Source organism: Mauremys reevesii, linkage group 6 (assembly GCF_016161935.1).
Source record: "Mauremys reevesii isolate NIE-2019 linkage group 6, ASM1616193v1, whole genome shotgun sequence".
NCBI classification, from domain to species: Eukaryota; Metazoa; Chordata; order Testudines; family Geoemydidae; genus Mauremys; species Mauremys reevesii.
This window is the reverse complement of record NC_052628.1, coordinates 32,536,348-32,562,449: the sequence shown is the minus strand read 5'-3', so window position 1 is coordinate 32,562,449 and position 26,102 is coordinate 32,536,348. Positions and strand designations below refer to the sequence as shown.

General features: G+C 43.0%; 1 protein-coding gene and 1 long non-coding RNA gene across 2 annotated transcripts in view; one reads left to right on the top strand and one right to left on the bottom strand.

Annotated features, from left to right (window-relative positions):
- The first annotated feature begins 2,676 nt into the window (after positions 1 to 2,676).
- LOC120408679 (chondroitin sulfate proteoglycan 4-like) overlaps positions 2,677 to 26,102 on the top strand; it is a 63,247-nt gene continuing 39,821 nt past the window's right edge. Inside the window, exons 1-2 of the mRNA XM_039545852.1 lie at positions 2,677 to 2,836; positions 23,894 to 24,057. Coding sequence (XP_039401786.1) covers positions 2,752 to 2,836; positions 23,894 to 24,057 — 249 coding nt within the window. The 5' untranslated portion in view covers positions 2,677 to 2,751. The remainder of the gene's footprint in view (positions 2,837 to 23,893; positions 24,058 to 26,102) is intronic.
- On the bottom strand, positions 14,768 to 17,509 carry LOC120408680. Its single transcript, XR_005600874.1, has 5 exons — positions 17,381 to 17,509; positions 16,796 to 16,888; positions 16,195 to 16,292; positions 15,351 to 15,443; positions 14,768 to 15,024 (listed from the first exon to the last, which is right to left on the bottom strand). It is a non-coding gene; the product is annotated as an uncharacterized LOC120408680 (long non-coding RNA).

Genomic DNA, 26,102 nt, shown 5'->3' with positions numbered 1-26,102 from the left:
CAAACAATGACCAACATGTTGGAATGACCTGTTGTAACTGTATACGGATAAACACACCAAAAAGTTGATGGCAGTCAAGCACTTTATTTTCTTCTACAAAAATAGCTTACAAGGTTTAAGCTAATATTATTCGGGTTGTAAAGAGTACAATTTTCAAAAGGGCCTGACTAAGTTGGGCACCCAACTTCCATTGAAAGTCAATGGGAATCAGGGCCCAGATCCACAAAGGGACTTAGGTGTTGCAACACTCAGTGTGGCAGTGCCTAACTTTCTAGGTGCCTAGAAAGTCACAGGCGCAACACTGGGATCCACAAAGCCTGACTTGGGTGCCTAGCTCCCTCTATAACGATTGGGGAAAGATAGGTGCCGGAGGGGTTGGATAAGGGGCAGGGAGTCCTGGGGACAGAGAGAGGGCAGAGGTTCTGTGGGGGGCGGTCAGAGGACGGGGAGCAGGGGGTTGGATCATGGGCATTCTGGGGGACTGTCAGGACTTGGCGTGGGGGGAGATGGATAGGGGTCAGGGCAGTCAGGGGACAGGGAACATAGGGGTTGGTGGGGGGTTGAGTCCTGGGGTGGTGGTTGGGGAGGGAGTCTGGGGGGGGCAGTGAGGGGACAAGGAGCAGGATGGGTCGGGGATTTTGAGGGGGGAAGTCGGGGGACAGGAAGTGGATGGGGGTTGGATGGGGACAGGGCCAGGCTGTTTGGGGAGGCACAGCCTTCCCTACCCTAAAGCTCATTCAGCAGTTTGAGGCTTGCAGACAGCTATTTAACACAAAGAGCCAAGCTGTTATCTTTTCCGTGGGGGAGGGATCACATGAAAAGAGCAATATCCGACACTACCTACCTCCTTCCCAACCCTACCAAGGGAGACTCCCATCCCCTGCATTCCCCGAGGCTCCAGAGGGGTTAATTCAGTGGTTCGCAAACTTTTGTACTGGTGACCCCTTTCACATAGCAAACATTTGAGTGTGATCCCCCTTACAAATTAAAAACACTTATTTTATATATTTAACACTATTATAAATGGAGGCAAAGTGGGGTTTGAGGTAGAGGCTGACAGCTCGTGAACCCCCGTAATAACCTCATGACCCCCTGAGGGGTCCCAACCCCCAGTTTGAGAACCCCTGGGTTAATTTAATTTTAGCACCCTGTGTCCATTCACATGCATGTGCTATTTTGAGCATTTCAGTTTTCACAACATAGGAACAAGCTCAAATGCTCAGTTCGTGGAGTATGTACATAAGCTATACTAAAGACAAACCCACAGTAACCATCTCCAGTATGTGAGGGACCCCGTGGAGCCAGTCTCTGGGAAACAGATACATTAATGGAGGTTAAGTCCATTAATGGCTATTAGCCAGGATGGGTAAGGAATGGTGTCCGTAGCATCTGTTTGTCAGAGGGTGGAAATGGATGGCAGGAGAGAGATCACTTGATCATTACCTGTTAGGTTTACTCCCTCTGGGGCACTTGGCATTGGCCATTGTTGGTAGACAGGATACTGAGCTGGATGGACCTTTGGTCTGACCCAGTATGGCCGTTCTTATGTTCTAAGCTAAACAAACCCAAAGTTATGGAGACAGATATGAGTCCAGGAAGCCAGCAGAGTATCAGTAACCTGGAAAAATCTCTGACTGGATGGGCTCAGGCATTTGGTCACAAGCTGAGGTGGTTCAAAAGTTTTGAATTTTTTTTTAAGCAGAATTTTTTTATTGTTTCTTTAAACAAACACAGCAAGCAGCAAATATTTGGCCACACACTTCTGAAACCCCAAACCATGTTCAGGTTTTGGCAGACTAATTTCAGCTTTTCAATTAAAAAAACACAACAAATTTTGAAGGAAAGCAGACATTGTCTGTGATTTTTTTCTGCTTTTTAAAAACCCCTAGTTTTCGATCCAAAAAAAGTTTTGACGGAAAATATTTTTCCAACCCTTTTAATGAGCGTTAGTGCTTTTTAGCAGTAGCTAATGCTCAGAATCAGTGATACCTTGTAAAGGTGACTTGAAAAGAAGTTTTCTCAAAACTGGGTTTGTGCTGAGATGTGGAAGGTTTTTAAATGTTTATTTTTCCCAGGGCTGCCCGGGGCGGGGTGAGGGGCAAGCGGGGTAATTAGCTTTGGGCCCCGCAGGGGCCCCCATGAGAATATAGTATTCTATAGTATCGCAACTGTTTTTTTATGGAAGGGGCCCCTGAAATTGCTTTGCCCCAGGCCCCCTGAATCCTCTGGGAGGCCCTGCCTGGAACATCCTACAGGGTTAGACATGAGCCAAATGGGTGTTTTGTGGATTGTAGTTTTAGGCACCCAAAACTGGCACCTAGTTACCCAAGTGGATCTGTGCTTAAATGTCTAAGGGACTTAGGCACTTTTAAAAATCCTATCTAAAATGAGCCCAACAACTGTTTTTAAATGGGGTTGGGTGATAATGGGGAGAAGCTGGGAAGGCGGGGGGGTGGTGAGTCAGACAGGGCACAGAGGGTGGTGCAGCGGCTGGGGAGCAAGGGGCGCAGGTAGTAGGGAATGGGGGCTGGGAGCTGCCTTGTAGCCTCTTTTCCCCGGGGCCAGGCACCCCGGAGCCCCGCCCCGGGAGCAGCCTGCGCCCCCCCAAGTGTAACCCGACCGGAGCCAGCGCGACAGCTGCTGCTCGGGCGGGGCTGTGCTGCGCTGCGGCCGGCCGTGCGCCCCGGGGCCGCTGCTGCCTCCTTCGCCGGAGCTGCCCGCGGAGCCGGTGAAGCTGGGAGCGCAGGCGGCATGGCCCCGGGCTGGAGGAGTCCCGGCGGCGGCCTCGCCAGCGCCCTGCTCCTGCTGCTCGCCCTTAGCCTGCGGGCTCTCGCAGGTAGGCTGCGGAGACCCCTGGCCGGGCCGCCCGGAAACTTCTCGTCAGGCCGGGCCGGGCCGGGCGCCGGAGGAACGCTGCCCCGCCCCGCTCCGCCCCGCTCCGGGCGCGCGAGCCCCCCGGCTGCTCCGCGGTGGGCTCGGCGGGGCCTGCCACCGCCTGCGCGGCTGCGAGCACCGGCCCGACCTGGCCAGCGCTCTGCGGGGCGGGCGGGACCCTCCGGCTCCGGCCGGTGCCACTCGCAGCCCGACAGCTGGAGCCGACACATGCGTGGCGGGTTGGGGCTCCGGCGGGCGCTGCACCGTAGCAGAGGGGAAAGGCCCCGAGCGCCAGGCACTTCAAGCCACAACTCCCTGCCGGGGCGAGCGCTTTCCGCTGCTACCCAGCTACAGCGATTGCGGGGGCTCCGTGCCCGAGGTGCGCTGGACTTACTGGGTGTTTGTGTGCTGACCTGCAATCGAAGTCAGACTCATTTGACAGGCACTTCCCTCACTTCGTATCCGTTTTAAGCCAGAGCTAGCCCACCAGGAAGGGTTTTGTGGTCTTGTTCGTAATTAGTGGCCCAATCCTCCGTTCTTTGGAAGGGGAAATGCAGGATCATGGGTCTGAATTGGGATTTCAGAAATGTCAGGCCTTAAAATAAATGCTGAACTTTTAGACCTTTTCTTTGTTTATTATTTGCTTACAGTGGATTGAAGATTTATCAGCACATTAAAGTTGTATACCTGAGGACGCTGCTTGTTCTATTTCCTTATGGTGCATAACAAAAACCTTAAAAGCTTTTTTGTTTAAAGATTTTTTTCCTGCTCATTTTTTTTTGGTCTCCTGAAATATTAGGCATCGATTTCTGGTTTTGTTTTTGTTTTGTTGGTTGGAGGACTGTCTGGAGAGTTAGTGGGACAGTGATACCACAAGAGAAACTTTATTCATGAGAGTAGTGCCAAGAGTGAGGAATTAGGCACATACCTAAGGGATTGCAGGAGCAAAGCTGAAAATATGAGATGCAGCTGCCCTGTCCCTCAGTAGAAGGGGAGTTGGTGTTCAGTCAATTTTTTTTACAACTTTTTGTTAAGACTGATTTAACTTAAGCTCCTGACAAACAGGATAAAAGCTTTTTGTGAAAGCGTCAACATCTCTTCCCTTTCAACCGAGGGCAAAGAAATGTCCTCCTCAGGTTTTAGTATATTGTGATGTCTCTATTTCTCTGAGGTCTGCAGTCCTCAGGAGGACCCCCCTGGAAACCTTGATATGTCCCATCTCTGTAATAAAAAAAAATTATAAAAAAGGCTTCCCTTTCCTTTTAAAACCTGTAAGGGGTCATCCTACATTACAGAAGATAAATAAAAGACACAAGCCAGACTCCCCCCTCTGCCGTTTTTTTTAAGTTCACTTTTAAAGTAGTGATCAAAATGTTCAGAAGTAGCCCTTAAATTTGAGACCTCTCATGCCTGAGCACCTGCAACTCTTCTAGACAAAGAACTTTAAAGTCCAGGCCCTTATGCAATCATTAAAAGTAAGTAGGGTGACCAGATGTCCCGATTTTATAGGGACAGTCCCGATTTTGGGGACTTTTTCTTATATAAGCTCCTATTGCCTCCTCACCCCCGTCCCAATTTTTCACATTTGCTGTCTGGTTACCCTAAATAACAGTGTAACTAAAATCTCAAAGCTTTTACTTCTCCTTATAATACAGAACAGCATCAAGGGCTGTAGTTTTATTACTACCTATATTCTAACAGTGGATGTAATTTGGCAGTTTGAAGTAGCCATTTAGAGAGTGATACATTAAGTAGCTGTAGATGTGTGCATTGTAGCAGAGCCACAGCTTTCTGGAACCCCATAGCCCGTGAGTGAATTGCGGTGGAATTCTCCTTGGAAGTTGAGGGTGCTCATCATTTCAGAAGCCCCATGAGTGTATAGATGTCTTAATTATCTGGGGATAAGAGATAGTGGGTCTTTGTAAAGACAATGCAATTTTCTTTTTTTTCTGCCTTCTGCATTTTCTGCATTCTGCATTAAATATATGGGGCTCATATTGCAACATGGTATCTTGACCTGTGGTATGCAGTCCCAGATGGTGTTCTCACAGGTTTTCGTCACAAGAAATCCCAGTTACAGTTGGGAGTGGTTGTTACTTTTAGGTATAGTTCTGTGGTGTGATTTTCAGTAGTGCTCACTTTGGCCCAACTCCTATGGAAGTTTATGAGAGTTTTGCTATTTACTGCAATAGTGGTAGAGTTGGGCCCATGCTGAGCACACTTGAAAATCCCTTGAGTCTTGAAGCCTCTCTGCGAAAGTGGCTTCTTTAGAGAAAGCACTGGTGTGAAACACATATTTTATACTAAGACATACAGTATAGATGTAAGAAGTCTATAAAGAGCATTGAAACTATATTTAAAAGTTAAGAAGTTTTCAGACTTCTGTGTTAGGAAATTCTTTGATAGTTTAAAAAAATATGTATTAACTGCAAAAGATTAGATCTTATATTAGTAAGATCCCTGCAGAAATTGATTTATATTGTATTTTCATTGTCATATTAATGACTAAAAATGAAGCACACAAAATGGACTTATCTTCAAAAGATATTTTTGCTATGGGACTGTCTTTATGAGCCAGGTCCTGCAAACCTCTGACATTGACCGGAATTCAACGTATTTTGAGGTTGCAGGATTGGGACTCAGGTTTGTCACCGTTTTTTCTTTCTGAATAATATTTTATGTCAATGAAGTGTAGTGTATGTATATAGGTTTTGATATGATTTTGGACCCAATGGAATTACACTCACAAGTAGTTTCAGTGACTTCCATGGACCACTTTATGTGAGTAAAGATATACATGTACGGATCATGGACTTTCTTCTGAACTGTCATAATAGATGAGTGTTTTAATTGTTTTACTTCCTGAAAAAGAAATATACAGTCCAGTAAGTTGCATTTTTAAGTAGCTAGATTTTTGTTGATTGACTTATATTTATGAAATATACACAGCAGAAGATCTCACTTCTTTAATGTAGATCCATACATTCCCACATCATTGTAAATATCATTAAGGAGTTTTGACCTTTTTGGTATCAGTAGTTACCAGTGATAAAATACCAGATTTCCTTTCTTCACCCTCTACCTTTAGGGCAAGTGTGTTGCCCTAACGCATGTTGATGTTAAGAGTGTTTAATCTTTAATGGACCATTTGTTCTCATCTCAGTGTGCAAGAATTACACGTGAAACTCTCCATTCACCAAGATGATACAAGATCAATTAATTTTAATCTCAGCTCAATAGTTTGAATAAATAGCCTTCTGTATGATTAAAATGCATAGTCACTGTCTCCAAATCCCTTGAATAGGAGTTGAAATTCTGTTTCAAATGAGTCCAGCACTCGTATTTCCTGTATAAAATGCTTTTGCTGTTAAATAGCCTGTTTCATTTAAATGACTCTTAGAGAGTCTCTAAACATAATGGTTATTAAAGATGGCATTGTCTTTCCTTTTACCAGTCCTTAGAGAGGCAACTGTTGTCTTTTGGAGTCTGATAAAGAGTTGCTTATGATAATAACAAGCACAAATTTTAATAAATATTTTAGTAACTATTTTTACATCAATTTTGAGGTCTACTCCCTACAGCTCCATTGTGCTAGGCAGTTTACAAACAACACAATAAGAGACAAGGCCAGGTCAGCGCTAGAAACTTTTGCCAGAATAGCAGTGTCACTTAGGGGTGTGATTTATTTGTTTATTTTATAACATTTCTATATTGGCAAAAGCCATAGTATAGACACAGTTATTCAAGCACAAAAAAAAAAAGCTTTTGCTGGTATAGCTTATTCACTTGAGCTGGTATAAGCTATACCGGCTAAAGCACTCTTGTTCTGGTATAAGCTGTGTCTACACTTGGACAGTTTGCCAGTATAGCTATACTAGAAAAGCTTTTCTAGTGCCGTCTAGGCTTGAGAGATGGTTCCTGCCTCCAAAAGCTTAACTGAGATTCAGAGAGGTTAAATGACTTGCCCACATTCTCACAAAGAATATGTAGTACATCCAGGATTTGAACTAGATCCTACTAAGTAGTAGTCAAGTACCTTAATCACAAGGCCACCTTCCTTCTTGAATTGTGGTAGGTGAAGGATTTACAGATAAAGCATATTTCATGTATGCTGTGCACACTGCTGGTGAGGGTTATTTGCTTGCAAACTCATTTAGTATTTGCTTTTCATTGTACACAAAATAACTAATCTTCCACAGTCAGCTGCTGAAAATCGTCTACTTTTTCAATGGTGCTGCGAGCACTGCTGGACCAAACATCAACGTCGGGTGGCCAGGCAAAGTTAATGGCGCGTTTTTTTTTTCTCTGGTCTGTTGTTTAGACTGCTGCAGAAGGTAGTTTCTTCCCGGACCACAAAATAACTCTTGGGGATGTGCAGATGCCTATAGTGAGCCTAACCGCTAATGCCCTGGCGTGAAGCTGCTGTGCGCGCCTTGCACACAGACAACAAACTCTTCTTACACCAGCCCAGCAGTGAGCAGCAGAGCGTGACCTTCAGTTTTTTTTACAGAGAAGCTGAACCTGCCCCCTGTTCTTTACCAATTGACTGTTGACTAGCATCTGACTTCCACGTTTAAAAATAAAATACATGTTCCACTGTAACTTTACAAGGTTTCAGGGTTGGGGACACGGACTGCTGTGGGGGGGGTGTGGTGTAGTGATGTAAAGACCGCCTGTAAACGGAATGACACAGGCCCCTGCCCCAGAGCGGTCTGCAGTGCGGACTGGATGTTGATTCCTGCTGGCTCTGTGGTCAGGACAGGGAGGGAGGCATGAGATCTGTCTCCCCCCTCCTTCTCTTCTCCTGCAACCACCCCACCCACCCCACCCTCCTCCCCACCACCTCCTCCCACCCACCACAGTGCAGGGTGCCTGCAGTTGTGTGTGTGTGTGCTGTGTGCTGCTGCCCCCATGTCTGTACCCCCTGGTAAAGGATTTGTCCTGTCAATTAACAACCCCCCCCCCTTCAAACACAGTCTCTCTAAAAGAACATGACAGAAAGGTTATTTTGGGGGGGGGTATGGGACTTTGTGGTGGGCGGGCGGTTGCAGATACACTGCAGGGGGGCTCTGTCCTCCTGCCTGAGTCCTGCAGAACATGCACAAGGCGCAGGAGCGGTACTGGGTCTCCCTCCTGGCTCTGCTGGTCTGCTCGTCTCCTCTCGAGCACCCCCATAAGTTCAGCAAACATCTCTCCCCCGTCTTTTCTTTTCGCCACCTAATCTTTGCCAGCCTCTGTGTGGGGATGCTGCAGGTCTGAGACACATCGAAGCTGTGTGGGAAAAAAAAGTGAATTCCTTGCAAAGATAATGGTTCTGGGTCGCCAGTCATCCTCCTTCCTCTCCTCCTACAGCACACAAAATCATCATTTCAAGTTTTTTTCTGGATTGCCCTGCAGGCGCCCACCAGAGTGGAAACGATGGAGCTGTTTTGCCTTTTGTGCGATCGCCGCTGACAGCGGTCAAGCAGCGCTACCACAGCGCATGCTCTTGCTTTTGCATGCTATTCACAGGGTGCTCCTGCAACAACCCCACCTGTTCATTCCATTCTTCCAGCCTTCCTGGGCTACATAGCATTGTCCCCCCACTTGTGTGATGAAGTAAATAAGAATGCAGGAATAGACACAGTGACTTGTTAGTGAGAAATGAGTGGAAGGCAGCCTCCAGTTGGAGGAGAGAGCAGCATCCTGCTGCTAGTCCAGGGGCAAATGAATCTTTTCTTTACACATGAAAGGGGGGGGCTGATGAAGCTCAGCCCCTGTTAGGAAAAAGGCCCAGGCGCCCTTGGATGACCCGGATGCTAGGATGCATATGCATGGTTACCAGTCCTTTTGCACCCATGTGCCCCCCAGGCTGATGATGACGATGGATATCAGTATATATCACCATCAGCCACCCATGGCGGGAGTGAGGATGTCGGTGTTCAGTGCTGCAGCATCAGCCGTCATCTTCAGCATTCAGTAAAGAACGTGGTGACATAAAAGCGTCAACAGAGGATTGTTTTGGTGCGTAAATTGCTGCTAGCTATGCCCCACACACGGACACTTGTGTTTTACCTAGAAGCATGCCAAATGAAAAAATTTTTGAGAGACAACAGAAACTGTGGATACCTTGCGTCCTGCAGCGTCTGTCTGTGCTATGCCGTGTGTCGAGTTTTTGAAAAATACTTGGACCAGGCGTAACATTACAGTAATTCCCTAATTTCTCCGAGCAAGATCACCCCTGGCCGGTCACTGAAAGGAGAGAGCGCATGCTGCATGAAAGCAGCACAAACCAGGGCCCTATGCTAGCTGCTGTCGGGGGGAGGCTGCTCCCTGAGTACCTCATGAAACCTTGCTGGAGATCTCATCTCAGGAGGAGGATTCTATCCCCATATATAGAGACCTCCTTTTCACATACTTCAGATTCCTGTTATATTAAGAATATAAAGTTTACATGGTTAAAGCATTTACGACTGCTCCTTCCCTCTGTCCCGTCAGAGAGTCCATGGTCACTGGTGGGGCAGTGGTCTGTCTCTCATGGCTTGGAGACCTTCTCATAGGTCTTTGCATTCAGAGTTCCGGTCAGTCTATGCCGGGTCCTCTTTCTATTCAGAGATTACATGAACTCCTCTGCTGGAGCTCATCGCTGCTGCTAAGCGCTGCTTCGATGTCCAACCCCATGAATGAGATTCTAACTGTCCAGACAGAAAGGAATTCAAAATTTTTTCCGGACTTTTCCTGTGTGGCTGGTCAGAGCATCAAGCTCGGAGTAAGATTTTTGCCCACCACCTAGCCTAATTCGTGGAGTAATTCGAACTAAAAAGCCCTCTAGGTCGAATTAATAAGTGTTATTGCAGGGAAAGATTGGATAAACAGAAGATTTACTTTAGATTAAAGGTTAGACATGCTTTAAAATGTCAAAAGCTAATGTAGCAAAACTCCTTCCCACCTTTTGCGCTGTCAGTGTCATTTAGCAACAGTTTAGCACATAATATTGTTTCTGCCATCTCTTTTTCTCCTCCTCCTCCTCCCCTAGTTCCTACCTCCAAAAGCTTATCTTCTCCCCTAGACTCATGTGCTCCCTCATTTTGGGGCTCTGCTCCTATATTTACCATTATATTGCTCTGCTTCACTCTTTGTACTAGCAGTCAAGAATAATTTACTAACATTCTGTTGTGAAAAGCCCACACTTCTAAAGAGCCGTAGTTTAGACCCTTACTCTTGACGTGTGTGTACATAGTCAAAGCACAGTAGTGTTGATGGAGAAAGCAGTGCAAGGAGGAATTTGGAATTGTAAAGTGCCGCAAAGGACCTGACCTTCTAAAACAGAGACCTGTTAACATCCCACCATATAAGCTTTCAAACCTTGCCAGTGCTTTTTGAAACTTCTTGCACTCTTTTAAAACATTTTTTTTATATAAAATTGCATTTAGGAAAAGCAGCTGCTGAAGATGAGTAAAGAAATATCTAGGTACATACAGCTCCCATCATTGTAAGAACTAAGAACAGCCATACAAGGTCAGACCAATGGTCCATCTAGCCCAGTATCCTGTCTCTGGCAGTGGCCAATGCCAGATGCTTCTGAGTGAGTGAACAGAACAGGGCAATTTCAAGTGATCCATCCCGTCATTCTATCACAGCTTCTGGCTATCTAGGGACAATTGGAGCCTGGAATTGCATCCCTGCCATCTTGGCTAATAGCCACTGATGGACCTATCCTCCAGGAACTAATCTAATCTTTTTTTAAAAAAAGTTATACTTCTGGCATTCCCAACATCCCCTGGCAATGAGTTCCACAGGCTGATCATGCATTGTGTGGAGAAGCACTTCTTTTTGTTTGTTTTTAAACCTGCTGCCTATTAATTTCATCAGGTGACCCCTGCTTCTTGTGTTATATAAAGGGGTAGCTAATATTTCCCTATTCATTTTCCCCATACCATTCATGATTTTATAGACCTCTATCATATCCATGTCTCTTTTTTAAACTGAACAGTCCCAGTCTTTTTAATCTCTCCTCATATGGAAGCTGTTCCATACCGCTTATTATTTTTGTTCCCCTTCACTGCACCTTTTCCATTTCTAATATATCTTTTTTTGAAATGAGGCAACCAGAACTGCACACAGTATTTAAGGTGCTGGCTTACGATGGATTTATGAAATGACATTATTTTCTGTTGTATAGATCTATCCCTTTCCTAATGAGTCCTAACATTGTTTTTTGTTTTGTTTTGTCTTTTACTGAAGTTTTGGAGCATCTCATAATGAATTTGTCCTCGCAACACCTTTGTAATGTAAAGAAGCATTATCCTTGGTGTAGAGATTGAGGTCAGTGGAATCTCCATCATTGGAGATTTTTAAGAGCAGGATAGACTAACACCTGTCAGGGATGATCTAGATAATATTTAGTTCTGCTATGAGTGCAGGGGGACTGGACTAGATGACCTCTTGAGATCCCTTCCAGTCCTTTGATTCTATGACTTGGAGTCAGAGAGATTTCTATGATAGCTAGGAAAGTAGTCTCAATTTTGAGTCCTCATCTAGTGCCTAAACCAAAAAGCCAAAATTCCTCCCAGAAAAAATGGTATACAACTGAAAGGAAGGCTTGATCACTGTTTATGAAAACTGGAAATATCACAGTTAATTATTATACTGTATTACTTTTAGTATGTCTACTATAGCAACCAGATGTGTCTATGCAAAAGAAATTCAATAGGTGTCCTCTGTATTTTTGTTGCATTAATGTGAACTCCACTATTAAAGTTTTATATCATGTGAGTCAATCATTTCATAGATACCAAGGCCAGAAGGGACCATTGTGATAATCTAGTCTGACCTTCTGTATAACATAGGCCACAGAACTTCCCCAAAATTTACTTTCCCTGTAATTTTTTTAACATGAAGTTGGAGTAGTCTTACTTCTCATTGTAAATATATCATATCTGAGTCTTCTCTCAGCAACTCCATTGGCTGTTGATTTACACCAGTGAGAACAAAATTAGGTGCATTATCTATGCAGTAGATGGAGACCCTGGATCCTATTAATGAGTCCCAGAAACCAAGTTTTTGTTTGTTTGGTTAGTTATTTGTTTATTAAATAAAAGGAAGCCTGGGGATCTCGACAGGAGCAGACTTGGGGTCAAATCCTGCTCACCATACATAGACCTAGCTTTGAATTCAGTGTTAGACCTGATCATACCACATTAAAATCATTTAAAATATGGGGGAAATCTTGGGTTTTTGCTGTTTTCTCTTTTTTAATAAAGAGAAACAAGAAGTTGTTTTGTCTGGATGTAGATCTGGATTTGAATGGAAGCTTATTTTGTTTAATGTAAAGGTACATAAAATATTGTTAATGGCTTTTCCCCTTGAGGCATTTGTTATTTTCAGGGAATATAGCTCTTGTAGCTTATTCAGTGACTATGACAAGCAAAAACAGAATCTTTTCCTTGCAGTATGTTAAAATGTTTGGCCTAGAGAGCGCACTCCTAGAAAAGAACCTGCAGAAGGGGGTGAAGGAGGAGGAGAACTCCATGACAAGCCCTTGTGAAATTATCCATAAATAATTCTCATGAGCACCAAAGCCTGCAGGGGCATGAGCTGCTCCCTGGCAGTATGGCTCTATTGTAACCATGCTGTCAGAGCCTTCCCTGGGTGCAGCTTTTCATCTGAGATACCCCTGCACAGAGGAGGGCTCAGGACAAGATAATGCCATCCTAGGTTGTGCTACCTTTTTCTGAGGAATCTGAATGAAGGGATGATGATTTCATGGCCCGTCCAGCTTTCACTCCTCTTCCCTGCGGAGCCTTCCATAGGATTCCAGGAAGTGCGGTACAGTGTTATTAGCCCACTAGCTCCCTCATTCCTGTTTCTGCTCAGGATCTGGGAGGACTGTCCATGAATGGGCAGGGAGTGGACTGTCCATGGGAGGCAGGGAGTGGAAGCCATCTGGGCCTTTATTTCAATTGGTATCACTGCTGATTATGTTTGTCTTACAGAAACGTGAGAGCTACCAAAACATTACCAACCCATGTAAAAAAGGTGAAGTCAGGTTAGAAAATAAACAGTTCAATTATATAAATGTGTGGTATTGGGTGTGCATATGTATATATAAGTATAACAGAATAGCACAGGCGTGTGGGAACACTACCAGAAAAGCTAATGACTGGCACATGATGGCGTATATTACATTGGTGGACATGCAGGTGAATGAACCGATGATGTTGTGGCTGGTTCATTCACCTGCACGTCCACCAATGTAATATACACCATCATGTGCCAGCAATGCTCCTCTGCCATGTACATTGGCCAAACTGGACAATCCCTACGTAAAAGGATAAATGGACACAAGTCAGATATTAGGAATGGCGCTATATAAAAACCTGTAGGAGAACACTTCAATCTTCCTGGACACACAATAGCAGATTTAAAGGAGCCATCCTGCAGCAAAAAAACTTCAGGACCAGACTTCAAAGAGAAACTGCTGAGCTTCAGTTCATTTGCAAATTTGACACCATCAGCTCAGGATTAAACAAAGCCTCTGAATGGCTAGCCAGCTACAAAAGCAGTTTGTCCTCCTTTGGTGTTCAGACCTTAGCTGCTAGAAGAGAGCCTCATCCTCCCTGATTGAACTAACCTCATTATCTCTAGACTGATTTTTGCCTGCATATTTATACCTGCCTCTGGAAATTTCCACTACATGCGTCTGACAAAGTGGGTATTCGCCCACGAAAGCTTATGCTCCAATATGTCTGTTAGTCTATAAGGTGCCACAGGACTCTGTCGCTTTTTACATTTGTCAATGTGTACATGTATTTCCCTAAACTTGGAGGAAACAGTTATGTTTCAGATACCACTGTGATAATTTAGTATCTTGACTTTATAAACAGCAGTTAATGTATATGTAGATAACCACAATATTGAAGTCATAGCAAAGACTTGCTTTAATTCCAGTATCTGTTTTATAGTGTAAAACACTTTCATGTCTCACACTACTGCATCAGGATCAAAGGAACGTCAGGATTTTCCTCTATAAAAAAAGATACGGTATTAAGTTTAACCATACAGTAGCTGTTGTCATCAAATATCTAGGTATTCCTATCTTATAATGGAAAATTACTTGCTTTGTTTTAGCAATCTGACACATGCATAGAGGCAAAGTCTCAATTTTATAAGGATGGTGAAGTTCTACTCAGCACTTTAAAGCCAAATCATGGCAATCTAGTTCTAATTTCCAGACTGTAATTTTTACTAATCTGCAAAGAAATTGCGATCACAAATTTTTCCTACTTCACAAACTTTAGACAAATAGGTTATTTCTAATCTGATCCTCACAGGGGTTACTGATCAGTATAATACAGTACTATTACCCAACTCTTGTATAGCATTTCCTAATCATAATGTTACCTGCACACTCTAGGGAAGTGGTGAGAAACCTGCGTCCTGCCAGGGTAATTGGCTGGTGGGCTGCGAGACAGTTTGTTTACGTAGACCATCTGCAGGCATGGCCGCCTGCAGCTCCCAGTGGCTGCAGTTTGCCACTGGGAACAGCGGCCACTGGGAGCTGCAGGTGGCTGTGCCTGCGGACGATCAATGTAAAACTGTTTGTAGCCCGCCAGCAGATTACCCTGATGGGCCGCATGTGGCCCACCACTGCTCTAGGGCATCTCATCTCTACTCTTTTGTGGCATAACCCAGTTAATTTAGGCCCCCCCATCTTACCCAGGTTCTAGGGCTTGGGGCAAAAGGCACCTACCCTTACCCAACTCCTAGGGCTCAGGGCATAATCTTCTACGGATTTGCAGGGCCTTACAGGTTAAAGAGCCTTACACAGTAATATCCTCAACCTCTATTTATTAACAATCACCAAGCAGAATACACATGCTAAGCATACAATGCTATGCTCACCAATCCCGATTACACAGGAAGACTTTCCCTGTTGGCCATGCAAGGTCAGTCTCATCTGGCTTCTGGTTGCCGCATGTCACGGTCGTGCATACGATTTTAGCAGCTCTGATCTTGGGCTGTGCCTTGGAGGCGAGTTCTTCTTCTTCTTCTTCCAGGTCTTTCCTTTTTATTCTTCTTTTTTTCCTTTTCCTTTCTTTCCCCCTGGATCTCCTTTTTGGACCCCAGTTGATATAGTGAAACTTGAGTCCTGCTTATGTGGCACCAAGACTGCTTAGAGTGAGAGATATAAAATAAGTCTGCTCTACAGCCTTAGCTAACTGCCAGTGGGCTTTTAGCTCATGCAGTACAGGCTCATGCACTAAGCTCTAGAGGTCCCAGGTTTGATCCCGCCTGCAGATGACTGAGGTCTGTTTGCATTACAAGTGGGGGCTCATCCAGGATTTCAGCTGGGAAGTCTCTGAAGGCAGGGATGTGCTTCCACAGCTAGGGGAAGTATGTAACCCACACACCTTCTGGTGTGGTATTCTGTCCCATCTAGTGGCACTGAGACTGCTTAGAGAGAGATATAAAATGAGTCTGTTCTACAGTCTTACCTAAGAGCCATTTGGGTTTTAGCTTATGCTGTAGAGGCTCATGCACTAAGCTCCAGAGGTCTCCGGTTCGATTCCATCCAACAATGACTGGGTCTGTTGGCATTATACTTAGCTATATATTGACCAATCATTTGGTTAAAGTATTACAAAATAATTCTTTGACCAGTCCTAATATATTGCAAAACAATTTTTTAACAATCATACCCTGCCACCTTAGTTGATTTAAATCTTGGATTATTAGTTATGCAACAGACAGAAACAATTAGAGAACCAGACAGAGACTATACAGATAAACAATAGAGAAGCAGGGACCATAAAGTCAAAACAATAAAGTAGTATTGATTTCACAATCACAACTGTTGGTAAGTGATTCCTTGCCAGACAGAATGCTATCAAAGAAAGCTTTCTTTAAACATCTTCGTATCTGTGTTTTTTAATCTGGTGATGGTGGGTACTTTTAGAACAGGAGTGCCTTCTTAACAGCCTGATATTTCATTGTTTTAATGTAATTTAGATGGAATGTGAGACTGACTTTCTGCTTTTTAGCTCATCGCTGCTGCAGTCCTAATGTGGCTGCAGAAAAAGGCCTCAGACCTCACAATAGGTCTCAAAGCACTTTACAAAGGAGGTCAATATCATTATCTCCATTTTAAGCAAGAGGCAAATAAAAGATTACCTTTAGAAAGTAATTACAAATACATTCCAATTTTTCCAAATGCTGATTCAAAACTCAAGTTATCTGAAATTTATTCCCTCGCTTCTAAAGTCTTACATCATCAACATTAGTTTGTTCAAAACTCTATTAGAAGGGTTTTGGAGACCTTCATAAAAATCTGGGGTTTACCTGTAGTAGAGTGAGCAGTAAAGCTGAATTCCACAGTATCTCGTGTTAAAAAGATTGCATCACATTCTCCAAAAGAGATCTGACCCATTTGTTGCTTTCTATATAAAAGTGGAAGCATATCTCAAATTAGAATTACTCAGCATTGTAAAACAACCTAATCAAGGATTTCTCTTCCCCCCCCTCCATGTTCTCACAGTTTATTATGACCCCTTTGAATGTTTAAAGGGCAATCTCTTTACTTTCCAAAATTGTGTTTCCCTCCATTGTGCATATACTTAGGTGTGTTTGGGTTGCTCAAATCCTTGATTTCTGTGACTAGTAATCTTAATATCTAGCACTGTTCAGGATACACAAACCTTTACAAAAGCATCTGCAAAAAAAAGTTAACAGCTGCACATGAATATTGCATAAAAACCCAAATTTATTTCCATAAATAACAGCTTCTAACAAATAGGTTTTCTATATTAATAAGGATACTGCCATAGCTTCTTATGCAGAATTGGAGAATTTTATTTTAGAGGTTTTAGTACAAATTAGTCACTACCAACAGACTAACATTTGTGTAATAGACTTAGGGCTAATATTTATCTTTGCAAATTACCTCAAGCATTCTGTACGTACTCTGGAGTTGCAAGGGTTAGATTTAGAGACACTCCTTCTGTTACAGTCTGAAGGACTCTTTCAGAGAACAAAGCTGCAGCCATAAGGTAAAGGAAGAAAATAAAACAACATTTGTAAATAAATCTGTAGGTCATAATATTTTTATTATAAATTAATCTAACAATCACTTTGGTTGAGTTCTGATGAATAGTTCTGGGAATTTTCCAACAGAACATTCTAGCTGAAGACACATTTTCTCTAAAGAGAACTTCACCTGCAGATAATTATCTGATCATTTCCCTAAGAACAGAGAGGCTGTTTGCTGCCCTCTTATATGGGATGCACCTGTGGGTGGCCCAGGGGCCATCGCTGATAGGGATGAGGTTATAAAAGAGGTCCTGGGAGTTTACTGTGTGTTTATTAGCAGTGAACTGAGTTACTCTAGGTTACAGAAATAAACTTATTTTGGGGGGTTTGTAGGAAAGTGGAGTTTTTCATTGTGCTTTATGGGCTGCCTTTTAACAAGTGCTTATAGGACATGTAGTGAGAGTTTGGGATGCTTATGAATTTATAATTGAATTCTTACACTTTTTTGATGTAGTGCTGTTAAGAGCATCTTGAGCTTGACAAATAGAAGTAGAACCGTTTGTTTCCTACTTGTTCTTTCTTCTTGAGCTGGCACCACAAATGTTGGACAGTCATGAAATGAGCGAAAATGAACCAGGCTTTTAAAAGTTTTTAATGTATCAAAACAAACAATCAACACCCTGAAGAACTAGTTGCATGAAAAGGAAAACCATCTTTATGATTAGCAAAATGAACATTTATTTCCCTTACTAAAATCCTAGACTAAGGAAGATTTACACTATCTTTTACTGAAGGGTCTTATATTCTGAAGACTGAGAGCACACAGCTGTGTAGCTTGGATCTATATAGTTTGCTGTTAGAAACTTCTGATATTTCTCATACTTGATTAATTTTTTTATGAACCTCAAGATCAAAAACAAACATCTTAAAACCATCTAGTCATGCACACATCTGGCCTATGTAAATACCTCTTAGTACCTTTTCCTTCATTCTTCTGCCTCAGTTCCTTTTGATATCTTGTCTTAGTTAGAGTGTAAGCTCTTTGGGGTTGGAGCTGTCTTTTAGTGTGTTTGCACAGTCCTATCACAATATGGTGTTCTCTATTGTGCCATACAGATCCCACAACATCTTTATCTACCACCAGTCCATCTGTAAAAAGACATTATAGGACAAATGCCAATGCCAGCAGTGCCAATACAAAAAGCACTTGACTGTTCCACAGCTGAAAGAAAAAAAAGTTTCTTAGCATGTAGGATGAATTCTTTCACTTTAATTTCTGGAGGGCTTCAAATTATAGTCCCACACAGAGCATATTGCAGTAATCTAATCCCAGCATGGAGAAGGCAGGGATAAATTGCAGTGACATCTGCATCCAAAAGCAGAGGTTGCACCTTTCTCAACAAGTGCAGATGGGAAAAAACTCCTCCTGGGCACAGCTGCTAGCTCAGCATCCATGAGCAGCAGAGAATCTAAAATAAACTCTGCCAACATGAGTAATAAGTGGTAGGCACACACTCTCATTCTGTGGGGTCAATAGTAATCTCCATTATTTATTGCGATTGATTCCCCAATCTGTTCCTATGATTTTTTTTTTCTGGAATGAGCCTTTGGTAGTGAGCCTCTGGTGAATAACCTTCCTCAAAACCCCAGTCTTAGCCAGACACTGGATAAATCACTCAGCTAGTGCTCGGGGCACTTAGCCATCAGGACAGAAGAACACTCTTATGCAATCACCCACTATTATCCCCAGAAATCTCTTGGAAACAGAGAAACAGAACTTCCTTTCCTGAGCATATATGCAAGATTGTAAGCTTTTTGGGACAGGGACTGTATATTTGTTCTGCATTGGTATAGCACCTAGCACAATGGGGTCCTGGGCACTACCTTAATAACAATAATTAACATTGAGAGGTTTTTGCACCCTACTGTGGGGTTTTTGCACCCTTCTCTGAGGCATCATACTGCGTATATAGACCATGGGTCTGATCCAGGGGTTCTCAAACTTCACTGAACTGAGACCTCGTTATGCAACAAAAATTACTACAGGACCCCAGGAGCATGAGCCAGCCCAAGCCCCGCCACATCGGGCGGGGGGTGGGTGGAAGTGAAAGCCCAAGGGCTTCAGCCTCGGGTGGGAGGGCCTCTAACCTGTGCTCTGCCATCCAGGGCTGAAGCCCTTGGGCTTGGGCTTCCGCCCTGGCAGTGGGGTCAGGTTTTAGTCCTGGGCCCCAGCAAGTCTAACTCCAGCCCTGGTGACCGCATTAAAACAGAGTCACAACCCACTTTGGGGTCCTGACACACAGTTTGAGAACCGCTGGCTAATCCAAGATGGCAATCTCTATGTTCCTAACTTTCCAGAAGTGACTCCTTCCTATCCCTGCTAGGGACAGCAAATGTGTCCCCTCCTGAAGTAGCAATCATGACATTTAGATACTATAGCAATTAAAAAAGATTAGAAACTGTTTGACAAATCTTCTGCCTTTTATGTTTTGACCTTTTAATAACTAGATAATTTACTAGATTGCATGACATTTTACACTATAATAACACAGAGATTACATCTGGTTGTGTTCTCTAACTGCGTGGAATGTTACCAGGCTACCTTAGTGCAATTAATCTGAGCAACAGTTGTCCTGTGACCTAATTCCGACATTTCTGTTTTAGTGCCAAAAAATAAAATCAATAGCTTAGTTAGCATATTTTCATTTCCACATCAGAAGGGTTCAGCATTTCTGGAAGTACTTTTAGTGTTAGCTACATTGTTTTTGCTTGCACTGTGGGCCTACAGCCAAAACATTATTTTATCTTTAAAGAGAAGCACTGATGCCAATATCTTTTAAACACTTTGAAGACCAGAAATGTTCTGCAGCTGTTCTGCCATGTGGGAGCTGAGTCTTGCATTGTGTGGAGGAGTGGGATGCACATTTATTGCTCTAAGAGATGGAATGGTGTAGTTCAATATTTGCATATAAAAAGACTACCAATTCTAAACTCAGAGCGTGAGGGAATTTAGTAAAGTCTCATTCTCTTGTACCTTGCATGGATGTGAGGGACTCTCCTGGATTACAAATCCAGGCATAGTAGGGAGAACAGGCTTCATGTGGCTGCTGTTCCTCCTTGGGAGTGAGTTGGGGACACAAAGGTAGGGAATGGACAGAGCCTTGGCTTCTCCCTCCCCAGTGCACTGGGAGTGAGAAGACGTGATGGATGGTGTAAGATGTGCCCTGTAAAGGCCTGCATTAAGTTATTCCCCCCCCCCCCCCGAGAGCAAGGGAAGAGCAAGGAAGGAATTGTGACTACGAGTTCACCGTTCCTTCCCAGGGTTCCTCCTGCGGCAGTGAAGCTAGATGCCACCCCTTTTGCAGGGCTTAATCTAGCCCAGAGTGAACAATTTTGATAGAACAAATTGTATTGCTAATTTTAAGTAAAGTCTTTGATCCCAATTTTGTTCTCCGAGATGCATGCACAGCTCCTGGTAACTGCACAAGTGGATTTGGGTGCAGAATTAGGCTTCTTGTGTTTGGTAGTTACATGTTTTTGGGTGTTGCTTTTTAAAATTAGGGAAGAAAGAAGTTATTTATTGCTCTGTATTTCAGGTAGAAAAGGACAAGGAAAAATCATTTGAAAAATAGTCTGCAGTGGGACTGGAGATGCTTAAATAGCAGTGAACTAGGGCTGAAAGTGGACAACAATTTAAATGTGATTTTGTTATATGGTGACAATGAAAGCCAGGATCATTATGTTCTGCATACAAAGTCCTTCAAAAGAGCAAGAGATGCCAGGCTGCCCTAGAACTAAAGCAACCAGCTAATTACATGATATGCAGAAGATTTAAAATGAGAACTCACTCATTCAGTTTTTTGCATCTATAGAAATGTAGAGACAGCTAGTAGCAGTAACTATAGAGTGAGTGAATTTTAATGTCACATACTTACATATTAATATACCAACTTCCCAAGACATATTTAAGAAAATAGAAAATTCTCATTGCTTAAGTGGATTGAGCTTTTACAGAAGAAGTTGTTATAGGTGGTGTCTGAGTTAATGGGACAAAATACCCACCCCCTACTATATCTAAATGATTGACTGAAAAAAGCCCTCTTCTATAAATCTGAGCACTTTCTCCATATCTGCTCTTGTTTGTTACAGAGACAAAGTGGGTGAGGTAATATCTTTTATTGGACCAACTTCTGTTGGTGTGAGAGAGAAGCTTTTGAGCCACTCAGAGCTCTTCTTCAGATCTCAAGAAAAGCTCTGTGTGGCTCAAAAGTTTGTGTCTCTCACCAACAGAAGTTGGTCCAATAAAATATATTACTTCACTCACCATGTTTCTCTAATATCCTGGGACTGACATGGCTACAACTACACTGGTTTGTGATAGTCATTTTCAAGAAAGATGCTCTGACTTTGTCTAAGGACCTTTCCTCTCTTTCTTGGGGCTCAGTTTAGTATTATGGAATGTACTGTCCAGTCCCAGAGAGAATATAAAAACCAAGTTCCTTAAATGATGTGCTAAGTTCACATATTCTAACAGCAAGAGACATTCTAATGTTACTGGCTTGACTCTGCTCATATTCCTTGATGATATGATGTAACCAGAGCAAAAACAATTTCTCTTTAAAAGATATGGTCCCAGAGACATTCAGAAGGTCACCACTAATGTGGTTTTAGCCAAAAACCATACTGAAGAGGTTCCTGTAGAGGAACCTGACTGCTACACTATAATAACATGCTTCTTTCACTGGTGAAGAACCCAAACACAGACAATGCCAGGACACTGTAGGTGGTCCTGGCTCGAGTAGTGATTTAGCCATGGATAAATGCCTAGGTTGATAGATCTGTTTGCCGAATTAGCTGCCCCACCCACAACTATGGAGTCGAAGGGTTGGCTTGTAAAAGGCAAAATTTATAATCCCAAGGATTCTTTTGTCAATTCTTCTGTTTTTTCCACTCAGATATTTTCCCCCCTGGTGGTTCACTGTGAGGCATTTTTGATCCTCTGCTACCTCTAGCCTAGTTGTTCTCTAGTTCATTCAGGAAGATCTAAATAAAGGTATTGCTCTGTGCACAATAAAGCTTACCCCAAGGGATGTGGTGGGTTCTCCAAGACTTGGAATCTTTAATCAAGATTGGAGGTCTCTCTAAAATCTATGTTGTAGTTCTGCCACAGGGTATCAGGCTTGGTGCAGGAATCACTGGGTGAAATTCTCTTGCCTGTGTTAGGCATCAGGTCAGACTAGATGATCATAATAGTCCCTTCTGACCTTAAAATCTGTGAAAGATTCAAACTTCAACAATAGATTCCTATGGGAGTTCATTGGTAGGACTCTAGTCAAATCCTGTACCATAGATCCTACAACCCCTAATGAATAGGAGCAAACATAGCAATAGAAATATAACTCTTCAGAATCTTAATACAGGGATTGAAAGCCTCTGCATTCCTCCAATTGAACTTCTCGCGGCCCATGATATTATACTGCTTTCCTAAAATCTAGTGTGGCCATAGTGGAAGGGGTGATCTTGTGATTAAGACATGGGAGGGGACTCGAAATAATCTAAGTTCATTTTCCATCTGTGGCATAGACTTCCCATAAGTCTGGGCAAGACACTTAATTTCTCTGTGCCACAGATTGCCATCTGTATAGTGGGGGTGATAGTATCTCTTTTCTCCATCTCTCTTGTCTGTTAGGTAATAAACTCTTCAGGGCAAGGGCCATGTTTTACAATGTGTTTGTACAGTGTATAGCACAAAGGGTTCCTGGCCTTGGCTACTGCCTCTACACACTACCACACTACAACTACTACTACTATAATAGTGATTAAGAACAATTTCCTCATCCATCTGATTCTCTTGACCCAATATTTCCTTTGAAAAAGGGAGGTGCTTACGTTCCTCTATTATTAGAGCAATAATATTTTATCTGTAGAGAACAACAAAAACCAAAAGGTCAGGAAAACTGCTTTTGATTTTTCAGGCACATGTTGTATGAGAGACTCTAGTCTAAGGCATCTGAGTCTATTGTCCATTTACTTGCCTTCTGTCTACGGCGTGTTTATGGGAAGAGGAACTCCTGTCCATTCAACTCCAAAACTTTTTTGACTAGATCAGTTGTTTTTCAACTCTTTTATTTTGCAGATTATTTCATTAGAGAAAGAGATCATTTAGTGCAGTAATTCTCAACCAATGGTCTGGGGCCCCCTGCAGGCCTTGAGCAGGTTTCTGAGAGGCCTCCAAGCAGGGCCAGCATTAGACTCGCTGGGGCCCAGGGCAGAAAGCCAAAGCCCCACCGCATGGGGCTGAAGCCCAGGTTCCTGGGCCCTGCCACCCGAGGCTGAAACTGAACCCTGAACAATGTAGCTTTGTGGGGGGCCCTGTGGCATTGGCTCCCAGGCAGTTGCCCTGCTTGCTACCCCCTAATGCCGGCTCTGGCTTTTATATGCAGAAAACCAGTTATTGCGGCACAGGTGACTCTGGAGTTTTTATAGCATGTTCAGGGGGAGGCCTCAGAAAGAAAAAGGTTGAGAACCTCTGCTTTAGTGGACCACATAACTTCCTGAACTCCCTCCTTACTACTAGAATCTTCTCTCTTTTCTGGAGATTTTTGGACCATAGACTGAGAACCACAACCCTAGGTTTATGCCCTCTTCGGCGTTGTCTGCTTTTGCTGTAGAACTAAGTACAGTGATGATATAAAAGTCTTTCCACTGCTTCTCTAAACATTAGACGTAGGGCCAGCAGTACGTTTAGCTGTTGGCCACAAGGTTCTCAGTAGCATTATTTCTCAGATATAGTATGAGCTAAGATCAAGTGTAGTATCTACCTAGGATTCTATTGTGCACTGCACCAGCTCTCTGGATTGGTGTAGTCTAGCTTGCAAAAATGGAAATTTAATTCTTACTATTCATTTTTGGATATAGTAGATACCCAGTGTGTGTATGTGTATGGTAAGGATGGGGAGGCATTTTGCAAAAGTACATATATTGTAAGTCTCTCTTTCTTTTTTTCTTTTAGTATCATTTTATGGTGATAGCTACGTGGAGTTGAACATTGCAGAATCATCCACTCGAACATCACTGCAGTTACGATTTCGAACCAGCAAGCCACATGGATTGCTTTTTCTTGCAGCTGGAAACGAGGATCATTGTTCGGTGGAACTGCACTCAGGATATTTACAGGTGTGATTTTTAATTATAAAAAATAGAGAGCACAGGTACTGGTTTGCCTAGTGTTTGTCTTTGGAGTCATAGTGGGACCACAGAGTCATCTAGTCTGACCTTCTGTACATCACAGGCCACTAAACTCCACGCAGCCACCTCTGCACCTTGCCCAACAACCAGAATTAGACTAAAGCACTACAGCTCTCAGGAGACTAAACCGTTGTGTGTTGCAAGCAGAGAAGAGGAGGGACCAAGGTGTACCAATGCCTGAGGCCCCTGCAATGGCAGGGAATTGGTAAAGTAAGATATACTGTAAAACCTCAGAGTTAAGAACATCACAGTTATGAACTGACTGGTCAATCATACACCTCATTTGGAACCAAAAATACGCAATCAGGCAGCAGAGACAAAAAACAAAAACAAAACACAAATACTGTACAGTACTGTGTAAATGTGAACTACTAAAAAAATAGAGGGAAAGTTTAAAAAAAGATTTGGCGGGTAAGGAGATTTTCTGTGCTTGTTTCATTTAAATTAAGATGATTAAAAACAGCATTTTTCTTCTGCGTAGTAAAGTTTCAAAGCTGTATTAAGTCAATGTTCAGCTGTAAACTTTTGAAAGAACAACTGTAACATTTTGTTCAGAGTTACAAACATTATAGAGTTACGAACAGCCTCCATTCCTGAGGTGTTCGTAACTCTGAGGTTCTACTGTACCCAGTTAATCCTGGCAAGTGAACCACATCCATGCTGCAGAGGAAGGCAAAAACCCTGCAAGGTCTGACCAGGGGAAAAATTCCTTCCCAACCCTGAATATGGCAGTCAGTTAGACCCTAACCATGTGAACAGGAACCAGTACGCCAAGCATCTATGAGAGAGAATGCTAGGTGCCACCTCAGAGCCCTGATCCTGCCTATCTAGTGTCCTATCTCCAGCTACGGCCATCTCTGATGCTTGAAAGGAAGGAGACAATCCCTTCCCCCCTCTCCCAGAATATACTGAAGTGAAAATTCCCTTCCTGGCCCCACACGTGCCTAGCTGAAGCATGAGATTTTAGGAACATAAGACATAAAGGGACCCCCAGAATTGTCAAAGGCAGCCCCCACAGCACTGCAGGCAACCTTGTTGTACAGTCCCATTCATACTTTTATCAAGAGCTATCTTAAAACTGATTGAGTTGTTTGCCCTTCTGCTCCCAGAATCTCACTCCTCAGATGGTTAGCAACCTTCCTCTAAGTTCCAGCCTAAATTTATTCATGGCCAGTTATTACCCATTTGTTCTTATGCCATGTCAACATTGTTCTTTAGCTTAAATAGCTCTTCTCTGTCCCTGATGTTTATCTCTCTGATAAATTTATAGAGAGCAATTAAATCCTTTCTCAGCCTTCTTTTTGCTATGCTAAGCAAGCCAGGCTCTTTTAGTCTCCTGTTATAAGATAGGTTGTCATTCCTCTGATCATCCTAGTAGCCTTTCTCTGCACCTGTTCGAGTTTGAATTCATCTTTCTTCAATTTGGGTGAACACAATTGTACACAATATTCAAAATGAGATCTTACCAGTGCCTTGTCCTATCGCTACTGGAAATATCTCGCCTAATGTGCTAAGACTGCATTTGTCTTTTCCACAGATGTATCACATTAGTAGCTCAGAGTCATCCTGTGATCGATTTATATACTTGTGTGTCTCTCCTCCTCTTTCACTTTCAACTGTTGAGCTCCCAGCTTATAGCAGGAATTCATGCATGACCTTGCACTTTATGCTCACCTTGGGCTCTTGTAAATTTTGGTCATAGCAGAACTGGAAATAGTCACTTCCTGGTTTTGCATCTGACCTAGACTAAAATTGTGCTGGTAGGTAAACCTTCCCAAAATGTATAATGGGTTTGGATTTGATGTTGTGGTGTTAGCAAATCCATAAAAATAATAAATACATTTGTGCTCATAGTTTGAAAATGAAACGATTGAAACTAAGTTGAGCAGCTGTCAAAGGGTTAAGTATTACTTGTTTCTTTGAGACACACACAATTAATTTAATTGTCATCCATTCACTTACTGATTTTCATC